The sequence below is a fragment of the Cicer arietinum genome, chromosome 7 (assembly GCF_000331145.2).
Source record: "Cicer arietinum cultivar CDC Frontier isolate Library 1 chromosome 7, Cicar.CDCFrontier_v2.0, whole genome shotgun sequence".
Lineage (NCBI taxonomy): Eukaryota > Viridiplantae > Streptophyta > Magnoliopsida > Fabales > Fabaceae > Cicer > Cicer arietinum.
The window spans coordinates 27,888,987-27,901,730 of NC_021166.2; the positions used below are offsets into that span (position 1 = coordinate 27,888,987).

Here is a 12,744-nt window from a genome sequence, read left to right on the forward strand (position 1 = left end):
TGTAACTATATATCAAATACATTTTATAAGTAACTAAATAAGATGCATTTTATGTATCGTGGGATTTTTTTGGTAATTCATTTTTTTTTTAAATTAGATATTGCAATTTTAATTTACAATTATTAAAAAAGTTATTAATATTAATAGAGAAATTATAATTGTTAATATTTAACTATTTATTTAATTCCTGTCACTTTTAACAAAATAATATCAGATATATTATAATTTTAATTTACAAACATTAAAACTATTATTATTATTATTATTACTAATAGAATGATCATAATAATTAACTTTTAACTATTTAATTATTTAATAAAAAAGTCGAAATTTTTATGTTTAATTTAAATACTGAAATAAAAAATTTATAACAATTCGGTTACAAAATATTAATTGTCAATCAATTATAACTATACATCAAATACAATTAATTGCAAATGCCTTTTGTTTTCTTATTTATGTTCTTTACTTGATTAACTATATATTAAAATATTTTTTACCAACATTATTAACTCATATAAATATTGTCAAGCCTAAATAAATTAAAATTAACATTAATAACTAAATAAAAATTTAACTAGACTGCCTTATCGTGTTTAATATTTTACATTTTATAATTAGATAAATAAGATATATTTATCTAATTATAATTTTTTTTTTAATTCTTAACTTTTTTTAAATCAGGTATATGCAATTTTAATTTACAAACATTTAAACTATTATTAATATTAATAGACTAATTCAAAATATTATTAATATTAATAGACTAATTATAATTATTGATTTTTAACTGTTTATTTAATTGGTGTCACTTTTAACAAAATAAATTCTGATATATTACAATTTTTATTTATAAACATTCAAACTATTATTATTATTATTATTATTATTATTATTATTATTATTATTATTATTATTATTATTATTATTATTATTATTAACATTTTATGATTAACTAAATAAGATGCATTTTATGTTTGTCGATTTTTTTAATAAATTTTCAATTTTTTAAAAAAAAGGTATATTGCAATTTTAATTTACAAAAAAATTAAACTATTATTAATATTAATAGAGTATTTTTAATTATTAATCTTTAACTATTTATTTAATTATTGTCACTTTTAACAAAATAAATCAATCCATACCTGTTGAGTTCCAGTTTCTTTAACAAAAAAATTTTCAAATTTTAATTTTTAGTTTCAAAATTGAAATTTATATTTTCAAAATCCAAATCCAAAATTTATTACAATTCCATTACAAAGTATTAATTGTCAAACAATTATATTTGTACATCAAATACAAATAATTCAAAATAAATAACTTTAATTCCATGTCATTAACACAATGAAACAACTAACTATTTAATTATTTAACAAATAAAATCAAAATTTAGATTTTTAGTTTCAGAATTGAAATCATAAATTTATAACAATTCGGTTACAAAATATTAATTATCAATCAATTATAAATATACATCAAATACAATTAATTACAAATGTCTTTTGGTTCTTTACTTTATTAACTATATATTATATTATTTTTTACAAACATTATTGACTCGTATTAATATTATCAACACTAAATAAATTAAAATTGTTATTAATAATTAAATAAAAATTTAACTATATTGTCTTATCGTGTTTAATATTTTACATTTTATAATTAACTAAATAAGATGCATTTTATGTTTGTCGAATTTTGTTATAAATTTTCAATTTTTTTTCAAAAAAAGTTTATTGCAATTTTAATTTAAATAAAATAAAACTATTATTAATATTAAAAGATTATTTATAATTATTATTCTTTAACTATTTACTTTAATTTATGTCAGTTTTAACAAAATAAATCAATCAAGTTTCTGTAACAAAAAAATTTCAGATTTAAATTTTTAGTTTCAAAATTTACAATTATATTTTCAAAACTGAAATCCAAAATTTATAACAATTCCGTTACAAAATATTAATTGTTAAATAATTATATTTATACATCAAATGCAAATAATTCAAAACGAATAACTTTAATTTCATGTCATTAAAACAACAAATTAAATTTAATACATTTTAGAAGAAAAAAAAACTGAACAAAATTCAAATTCAAATCTTTTTATACTATATATATTCATCAATATCAAAAATGCATTTTATGTTTGTCGATTTTTTTAATAAATTTTCAATTTTATAAAAAAAAAGGTATATTGCAATTTTAATTTACAAAAAATTATACTATTATTAATATTAATAGAGTATTTTTAATTATTAATCTTTAACTATTTATTTAATTGATGTCACTTTTAATAAAATAAATCAATCAAGGGTATGACGGATTGAGGAAGAAGTAGAGACAAGGCTTGCAATTGAAGAAAAACATTTTGATAGGTTGATATATATATAGGTTAATATTCATTGATAATATGGAGACTTGACTAAATTGATAGGGTAGATCAACGTGCCTTCCATCATGCTGCTGCCAATGTATTTCATACATTATAATATTTAATCTTATGTACGTGAAGGCCACCTTTTGCCATGTATATAAAATTTCTTGCAATGCCAAAATATATGATGTACTATAATTTATTTTTTCCGTAGAATAGATGATAAATACCACTATTAACTCACACACATTTGTGAGATCTCGAGTTTGAATGCAGAACAAGACGTCAGTATCGATATTTGTCAGTTGAATTAAGACTTAAGAACATGTACCATAATATTTTACTCCATCCCTATGTATTATGCTTCACATTAGTAAAAGCATTTGTTCTAAATTATTTTATCTAATTATCTTTGTAATTAATACCATGTGAATCACTTTGTCAAGTCATCTTTCACTTTGTATTTATGATAATTTATACATGAGTATTTTTTATTTATAATTTATCATTAGTTTGTGTGAAATCAACAACTTTGACATTTTTGAGGGACAAATGTAGTAGATAACAACAATGATTGTTGACAAAAAATAAGGAAAATGTTTAGTGCATATTCATCCTACATCTTGAGAGAGAAAGAAATAGAGCAAGAAATATAATAGATATGATATATTTGTGATGTGATAGGAAAAATTGAAAATAAAAAATATTTAAATATAAGAGTAAAAAAAATGGCTAAAATATTAAATAAATAAGTCCATTCATAAATGTCTATATATATATATATATATTTATATCATTATTTTTTTCACATTTTTTGCTATTGAAAAAAAATGTATTTAATTTTTTAAATGATCACCTCTAACATTATTTTACTTTAACTCACAGAAAACACCTTTGCATGCAACAATCAAAAAAGAACTTCTCGCGACTTTCAAAAACATGATACAAGAAGGTGATATATACAACATCAAAAATCTGAAAATTTCACCGGCAAATGATTCTTACAGGCCTGTCCTAGGAACAAAGAAGGCATGGTTTTTGACCACAACTGTCGTAAATAAAATTCAGGACCCACAATTTACCATTCCAAAACATTACTTCGATTTTATTTCCTCCAAATCACTACCCCAAAGATTGGGAGATAAAGTCAATCTAACGGGTAATAATTCTTTCAATATAAATTTAAATTTTAAAAATATCAAATATATATTATTTTGTACTAACGATTTTTTTTTTTATTGCAGACATCATTGGAACACTACATGCTGTTGGACATGAAGAGCAAGTTTATGTTGTTGACAAGCCGACAAAAATACTCAGACTAGAAATCAAAATGCATGGGTAATAATTTTTAATATAAAATACAAAACAATTTAAATTCAAAAGAATTTTGTAACATTTAACATATTATTTATTTTTGGCTTTAATTATTAGAGGTGAAACTATCAAAGTCACTTTATGGAGGAACATAGTTACTGATTTTCAACTCTTATTTGTCCATCACAAGCTACATGAGGGTCCTAAGTAGGGTTGTGCAAAAAAACCGGTTTTGAGACCCAAATCCAAAACCGGATCCAAAACCATTTTTAATAACCGGTTAAAATAATATGGATATAAACTGGTTTATTTAAAACCGGTTGGATAACCACCCACATTTTATTTTTGGATTTGGATTTAAACCAGATTTTATCCACTCAATTCCCAAATTCCAATCTCAGAACCCTAAATCCCCAAAACCCTCAAAAGCATTTTCCAGCAGCGTTTTCCGGCAGCATTTTCCAGCAGCGTTTTCTGGCAGCATTTTCCAGCAGCGTTTTCCGGCAGCGTTTCCCGACAATCTTTCCTTCCGGCAAACCGACATTCCATCTTTGAAGCACCTTCCTTCCTTCTTTCTCCAACGTTTAACACATTTGGTTCGTTTCTATTCATCCTTACTAAGTTTTTTTTGTTGTTTATTCTTCTTAGTTTCTTCAGAGAATCGTCAATGGCAAATCGCCATGGCTTTGGAGAAACCCGTTGAGATAATAAAGGGAAAGTTGATTACATCCCTTTATTACGATAATAAAATCTAATCAATCTGAACAGAAAAATGATTACATGTTTACTACATCATGGATCTACATAATCACACAAAGGGATTTATTGTTGCTTGAAAATCAAATTCCTATATTTGTATTAGAGGAATTACACAAAAGGGTGTTATTAGATTATGGTAGCGACAATGAAAATGAAAGATGTGTTAGTTTTATTGAGCTTGCTTTTAATTACTTTGAAAATGAATGTTCTCAACGACCATATCCTTATTGATGATTTTGCAGTCTATTATTGATGATTTTGCAGTCTATTGAAAAGAGTGGGGATAGGGGTTGTAAGAGTATACCAATTTTATGTTAAAGACCCATCAAAATATAAGTACCTAACCTTAGAGCATATGACATAATCTGGCAGCTATCCCATTTTATTGAATAAAATAAACAAGCTCCAATCATGAATGTCATCTTCCAATCTACCCTTTAACCCCAAATTGCACTTTCATTCTCCCCAAACATATTGCACTCTATTGATGTTGAAAAAGCTCATGAAGATAGCAAGTGAGGATAAGTTGCAAAATAGAAAAGCAAGTGAACTGATGCAACTACCACAAATGTAATGTTCAAAGAGGTTTTCAAAAACCTCTTACAAGTAAATATTACTTTTGCTTCCAAATAAACTTGTTCTATTAGTTATTTTATAAGATTTAATATAAAAATCAAGTATACTTATTTTGAAATTCATTTTGGTTATGGCTAAAATTAACTATATTGGTGAGAGAATGTAGATCCTTATTGAATTGAACTCCGAGATCAAATCTTGGTTGTACAATTCTTCTCATCCTTTTCTTGTTAATTTCTATTGCTAATTTTTACTGCATAATTGTGTTTGGCTACTGCATTTCAAGTTTGTACAATTCTCTCTTTGAGGTTTGTTGCAATTTTGCATTTCTGCTTTTTTGTTACTGCTGCTAATTTATAAAATAGTTTAGAGCTTTAATATATTGTCCAAAGGATAAATATTGAGCAATCCATTGATTATATTTGAATATTTTAAGTTTTTTTCTACTCAAATATATGTGGTTAAATTTTTTATAGTGCATAACTTAGATTAGGGGAGGGAAACTCTGTATGCAAATCCAATAAATTTGGGTCAGCATAAATTATTGGGCTAGCTTAAAATTCCATATTTGAGAAGAAAAAAGAGTGAACATTGATTCAACCCTTCGATTTTTTGGTTTTTTTTAATTATATTTTAGCTTACAACACTGTAATTCAACCATTCAATTTTTTGGTTTTTTTTTATTATATTATAGTTTACAACAACCAATCTAATATTTTATTCAAACTAGGTGGATTGGACAAAAAATATTCGATTATTTTTGGTATTCTTTTTGGTGATTGTTCATCTATCCATTAGTGTTTGCTCATAATGTGTTAAAAATATTAACAAATTGCCATTTTCCACTATTGGACTGGAGCTTCTGGTATATTATGTTTTTTTGGGAGTGAGCATCCACTTTTTTGTTCCTCTATGTGTTTAAATACATGTCTAAATTTGTCGATTAAATAGGCACTTGGCAAGTTCATATGAGATCATTGTAATTACGGTTTTTAAAGCTTTGGCTTTCAAAAATACAATAGTTTGATTCATAGAATAAGGAAGCGTGTTGGTTCTTTACACCTTGAACATTAGTTTGAATTATGCATGTGGATTTGTACCGTGAACATTTTAAGTTCATTAACTATCTTCATTATTATTGCAACAACATGTAACATTACATCAAGATGAGTGATCAATCTGAGACAGTAGATTTGTTTGTTTCTCCTCCACCAATTGTCCCGAACACAACTACTATGTTACCACCTAGAACCAAAGGTCGTAAAAACGAATCGTTTGTTTGGAATGATTTCACAGTAGATCCTAACTTGGATGAGACATCTATTTGCAACCATTGTAGCAAGAAGCTCAAGTGTGATAATGGGACGAGTTCAATGATACAACATTCAAAGGGATGTAAGAAAAACCCCAATAGCGAGTTTAACCAGAGGAAGAGAACATTGGATGCAATGAATGTTGAAGGTCATACTATTTCTTCCCCTTCAGTGCCTAGGTTTGATCAAGAAAAATTACGATATTTACTCATGAAGATGTTTATAGGCATGTAATTGCCTTTTCGACAAGTGGAGCATCCAGATTTTCAAGAATTTGTAAGTGGCTTAAATCCAAAATTCAATATTATATCACGCACTACATTTGCACGCGATACTTTGTTGTTATGGGAGGTAGAAAAGTTAAAATTGAAAAACTATATGTCCCAACACTGCCATAAGGTTTGCCTCACTGCCGACACATGGACATCTATTCAAAATTTGTCTTATATGTGTGTCACTGCTCACTTTGTTGACAATAATTGGAACTTGCAAAATAAGGTTCTAACATTTTGCCAAGTCCCAGGTCACACGACAGATGTTATGACAAAGACAATTGATGCGTGCTTGACTGATTGGGGGCTGAATCGTGTTTTGACTGTGACACTTGACAATGCCTAATCAAATGATCTTGGAATCAAACAATTAAAGAAAAGACTAATGTCTTGTAACAACTTGGTTTTTAATGGAGAGTACATGCATATGCGTTGTTGTGCGCCCATCTTAAATATCATTGTTAGTGAGGGGTTGAGTGATTTGGACATGTCAATTTTAAGGCTTCGTGCTACTGTGAAATATGCTAGGTCTTCTCCTCTTAGGTTTGCGAAATTTAAAGCATGTGTAGAACGGTCAAACTCTGAATACAAAGGTCTAGTTTGTCTTGACGTGGAAACTAGGTGGAACTCAACATATTTAATGTTAGACTCGGCTTTGAAGCATCAAAAGGCATTTGAAGTGCTTGAAATTCATGATCCCAAGTATTTGTTTTACGATGCCACCTTACGAATATCTGGTTCCTCCTATGTTGCCTCTAATATGTATATGTTAGAGGTTTTTGGAATAGGTGAAAAAATACTTAAAATGTGCAACTCCAAGGATATGTGCTTAAAAGTAATGGCTGATAGGATGAAAACAAAGTATGACAAATATTGGGGAAAATATGAAAATTTGAACATGTTGTTGTTGATTTCTTCTGTCTTAGACCCCAGGAACAAATTAAAGTTTGTCAATTGGTTGATCACTCAGAACTTTAATTCATTTGATGCAACCAAATTAAAAGATTTGTTGAAAACTCGTTTGGATGAACTAATTCTGGAGTATAGTGGTGTTGGAGAAGGATTCCAAAGTGAATCACAATCGACTGAATTTGATTTAAGTGGTAAGGAAGATCTTTATAGTTATAATAGATTTTTAATGAGCACTGGTTCGTCCTCTACTGAAAAGTCTGATTTGGAAAGGTACTTGGAAGAATCTTTAGAGAGTCGGTCATCTACCAACTTTGATGTTTTAAACTGGTGGAGGTTAAACTCAAGCCGTTTTCCAATTCTTGCAAAGATAGCCAAAGACTTGCTTGCCATACCTATCTCCACAGTGGCCTTTGAGTCTAGTTTTACTACCGGAGGACGAGTGATTGACGAATACCGGAGTTGTCTCACACCTCAAACGGTTGAAGCTCTAGTTTGTACTGCTAGTTGGCTTAAAGGATTGCGTAAACCGTCTTCAATAAGTGATTCACTTTTAGTTGAGGATTTCAAGGAGCTTGAGATTTTAGAGGAATGTAACATTGTATATGCTTTAATAGTTGAATATAAATTAATAATTGTTAAATTATGATTTGATAAGTAACTGTTTTTTTTTACTTCAGAAATAACTTCTATGAAATTTGGTGGTGCTTGTTCGGTTCATGTTTCTCTTGGTGAAGATTGAGAATTGAAATAACAGGGACTCTGACTTTTAGAGAAGGGCTTTTAGGACGTATAGCTTACATAAAATTACATGTGAGGTATGAATTGAATTTAAATTACATTAAATTTGAAGTGATTAGGGAAATTTATGAGAATGAAAATTTCAACTTGGATGCAGAGGATGCAAAGTTTGGATTTTTCAATTTCAATTTGAAGCCACGGCTGCTAATGGTATGTTTCTTTATGTAACTCATTTTGACTTTTTTCATTTAAATCTGAATACTTTATGCAATTTACAAATATTTGGTTTTGAAATTTTGGAAATTAGCATCTAAACACACTGAGAAGGCATAATTTTTATTGTTGAGAAGTGATTTTAGAAGTCCTAATTCCTAATAGTCCTCTGATTTGGTGAATGACAGAAAATAGTGCTGCAAGTGGATGTACATGATGACAAAACAAAGAAAAAAGCCATAAAGGCAATCTCCAATATATATTTCAGGTATATATGGAATTTCAATCTCTTATATTTTATTTTCTATTTCATGCTTATAAACCATGCATGGTTTTTGCAAGTGTTGAATCAGTGTCCATGGATTTGAAGGAGCAGAAATTAACCTTAACTGGAGACATAGTATTGTTGGCTTCATGCTTGAAGACTTAATTTCTCTGTATAAGGACAAAGAGAGGACATGATTATGAACATTACATTTTGTTTTTATTAAATAAGAGTATTTCAATATTAATGTTGACTCTTCTTCTTCATCAGTAGATGACAATGATCTGATTAGTTGGGATCTGTCATGCTTATTTAAATGAAATCATTCTCATTAATCAATGTGTTTAGATGCTAATTACATCTCCAACCTCACTTAATGATTTTTGAAATATTGGAAATTCATTGTGTGACTTGAACTATTCATTAAATTACATTTTTTTTGTAATTGTTCTTGATATAGTTAGTATATGACTTTTGAAGATATTGACTCAATTAGTTACTTGACTCCCTTTATACTAGCAAATGTTTGAAGGGAGATGCTTTAAAAATTTACTTATATTTTATGATTTTGAGTTGGTTTGAGAATTTTATCGATTTTTTATAAATAATCGATTTTTAAACTATGCCTAAATTGTTTTTTAAAAATAGATATTTAAAAATAGCCAAATTGTAACTAATTTTGAGAAAAAATCGATTTTAAAATTGGTTGCATAAAAAAAACCGGTTATTTAACCATAACCAATTTTACAATTGGTTTTATAACCGGTTTTAAACCAAATAATGGATTTAGTTATAAATCCAAATCCATATATTGGTTTTTAAATGGATATGGTTTGGTTTTTTTTTTAAACCAACCATGCACACCCGGTATCCGTACATTGTGATAGTCAATCCACACTATCCAAAGCATATAGCCAAGTATATAATGGAAAATCTAGACATATTGTTTTAAGACATATCTATGTAAAGGATTTAATTGTAAATGGAGTGATATCTATAGTGTTTGTAAGAAATGAGAAGAATCTTGCAGATCTTTGGATGAAAGGTCTGACAAAGGACATGATGTTGAAGACATTATTGAGGATGGGACTCAAGCCCATATCTAATTAATCATCAATGATGAAAAATCAACTCACACTTGAGTAACATCAAGTCTTGAGTTCAATGATAAAAGTTCACTATTAGTGTGATTGCAAGTATTTGTAAATAGATACATCTCAAGTACTTGGACCATAAGTATAAAGTTGGAAGGTTGAATTTTACTCTTAATAGGCATATAACATGAATTTGCTGAAATACATATTATGGGTGTATTTCTTATATAGTCTACCTATGTGAGGATGAAGTAAGGCCGATTCAACGAGTTAAAAGACTTGACTCTTAAATTATCATCAAAAGGGTACATGACACAAGACCTTATCAAATTGTAAGTGAAACCCATTGCTTACTAAGTAGTGGTTCAAATCGTAAGATACCATTATCTAAAACCATGATATTTCCAAAATTATAGGACTAAGTATATTTTGAAATTGGTGGGGGATTGTAAAATATTTCCAAAATGTTGGTGAATATATGTATTTATAAATGATTTTAATTAACATGATACAACAAAAAAAAATCAAACTCGAATCATGCCCAAGAAAGATGCACCAATCAACCAACAAGCTATTGCAACTAGTATGTCAATTTATGAACGCTTTTTCGTATATACCATTTCACAAACTGAATGGCAGAACCAAGAGTTGTACCTCTTTTTCAAGTGATATTATTTTTCTATAAATAGTGTCATTTTCGACCTAATGAAAAAAGAAAATTTTGGTTTTGGTTCCACTTTGTCTCATCCATTTTATATTCTAAGTCATCCTATTCTTTTCTAATGCATGATTGAAGGATAAGAAACATTCTTTTGTAACATACTATTAAAAGATACTCTTTTTGTGTTAGTGCAAATCACATATATCAAGGTTTTCTAAAGTACTCTAAAGGGGATTCACCGTTCATCTCATTTGCATTGGATTGGTGAGGGCGAATCGAACCTAAAGGCTAGTGTAACAACATACTTTAGAATTTGCTACATATAATCTTCATCAACAACTTCATTATTAAAGTCTTGCAGCAATTGCCACCAATGGCTACAATAGTCTAAATCCAATCATGGGTTGAAGTTGTCAAGTTGTTCAAATTCCCAACAGTCAAATAAGGAGTGACAGTACAATAAGTATTGACGGAAAATAAATTAATTTTATTTTGTATTATATTGATCTTAAACAGCAATTTAGTGAATATGTTCAAGTTACACAAATATTTTTTAATATGACTTTTTTGTAAGAAACCAAAAGAAAAACAATCTGGAAGTGTAAGGAAATTGATAAAACAAAAAAAAACCAAAATAAGTGGAAAAAATTAAAATCGATGAATGTATTTCCAAATATTTCACTTTAATAATTTTTAAATTCAACAATAAAGTAGTACTTTTTGTAACTCAATTTCAATTATCAAATACATTACTTCTGTTCTACAAATGACATTGCTACAATCTATTATATATCTAATATAATATATTAAAAAAAATAACTCCCACACCATATGTTGAAATGTCATGGATGGGAGATATGATTTCTTAATCTTTTTGCCTACTTTTTATTTTCCACAAATTATATACACAATCTACTATCTTTTACTATTTCTCCTAATTAGATATTATTTTATAACGTCTACTCAATATTTTCTAAATTAATCTCATTAATATTTCATAATATCACTTTATTATTTCATAACGTCTACTCACCATTTTCTAAATTAATCCTACATTATATAATTGTATACATATTTTGAATTAACGACGTTCATCTTTGACAATTGACACATGAAATATCATATTAATTTTTTTAAAAAAATCTAAAATTAAACCCGCGCAATGCGCGGGTCATATTCTAGTTAAAGTTAAATGATATTTTCAACTTCTATTGTATTTAAAGTAAGCTTGAAATTTTATTTTGTTTACTTAAAAGAACTTGTCAAACTACCTTTTTCTCTATTTATGAAAATAACTGAGATTATAATTTCATCCTAAATATTTTTATATATATTATAATAGATAAGAAGGTTTGAACTTGAATTTAAAGCAAATAGCTTGTGTTGTTGTTTTTCTTTTTTGTCGTTGGATATTTTGTATTATTTAGAGCATCTCCAACGGTGAACTCGATATGAGTTCATTAAGTGGAGTCCACCGTGCCACATCGTCTTGAAATAACCCATTTATTTTTTACTCCAACGGTGAACTCACATGTTCATTAGATAGGGTCCACCACTAACAAATCATTTATTTATTATTATTCATAAATTAATAATAAAAAAAGATAACTGTATGAAAGTACCGTTCCTTCGTGAGAGAATGGTGATGACAACTTGACACATCTCCAACAGTGAACTCGCCAAAAACTAAAGGCTACGTAATTACACCTGACGGACGAACTCATTTTAGCCACCGTTGGAGATTAGGGGTGGGAATAGGCCAGGCCAGGCCAGACTTTGAAAGGTCTGAGCCTGGCCTACGATGAATTTTTGAGGCCTAAGCCTGGCTTACAGCCTATGATAGGCTTTTTTTTCGGCCTGAGCTTGGCCTACGGCCTATCATGGCCTGGCCTGTAAGCCTATTTAAAAGCCTTATTCACATTAAAAATAATTTTTCTAACAAAATAATTTTAAAAAAAATATGAAACAAACACCCTTTAAACCCTAAAAAATGATTTTTGGTTTAAAAGAATAAATTTTTTATTAAAACAAATGCACGCATTATTATCTCTCAAACAAATGGTCTCAAACAAACTCCGATTATTACCTCTCAAACAAATCCTCTCGTGCAACATCATATTTAGTAATAATATATATATATATATATATATATATATAAAGGTAATAAATAAACAATTATCTATACACATATCGATTTATATGATTCTCCATATACCAATACTAATGTGTATACGTATATATATATTAAAT

General features: G+C 27.9%; 1 protein-coding gene across 1 annotated transcript; it reads left to right on the forward strand.

Annotated features, from left to right (window-relative positions):
- Positions 1 to 6,996: 6,996 nt before the first annotated feature.
- On the forward strand, positions 6,997 to 8,936 carry LOC105853091 (zinc finger BED domain-containing protein RICESLEEPER 2-like). The gene is made up of 4 exons (XM_012720141.1): positions 6,997 to 8,113; positions 8,278 to 8,471; positions 8,663 to 8,742; positions 8,828 to 8,936. Exons 1-4 carry the CDS (start codon positions 6,997 to 6,999, stop codon positions 8,934 to 8,936), a joined length of 1,500 nt encoding a protein of 499 aa, XP_012575595.1.
- Positions 8,937 to 12,744: the final 3,808 nt, after the last annotated feature.

Excerpts from the sequence above, each read along its gene's own strand:
- LOC105853091 (XM_012720141.1), top strand. The coding sequence starts at position 6,997 with ATGTCTTGTAACAACTTGGTTTTTAATGGAGAGTACATGCATATGCGT. Across the intron at positions 8,114-8,277 it reads GCTTGAGATTTTAGAGGAAT|GGACTCTGACTTTTAGAGAA; the intron begins GTAACATTGTAT and ends TTGAAATAACAG. Across the intron at positions 8,472-8,662 it reads TGAAGCCACGGCTGCTAATG|AAAATAGTGCTGCAAGTGGA; the intron begins GTATGTTTCTTT and ends GGTGAATGACAG.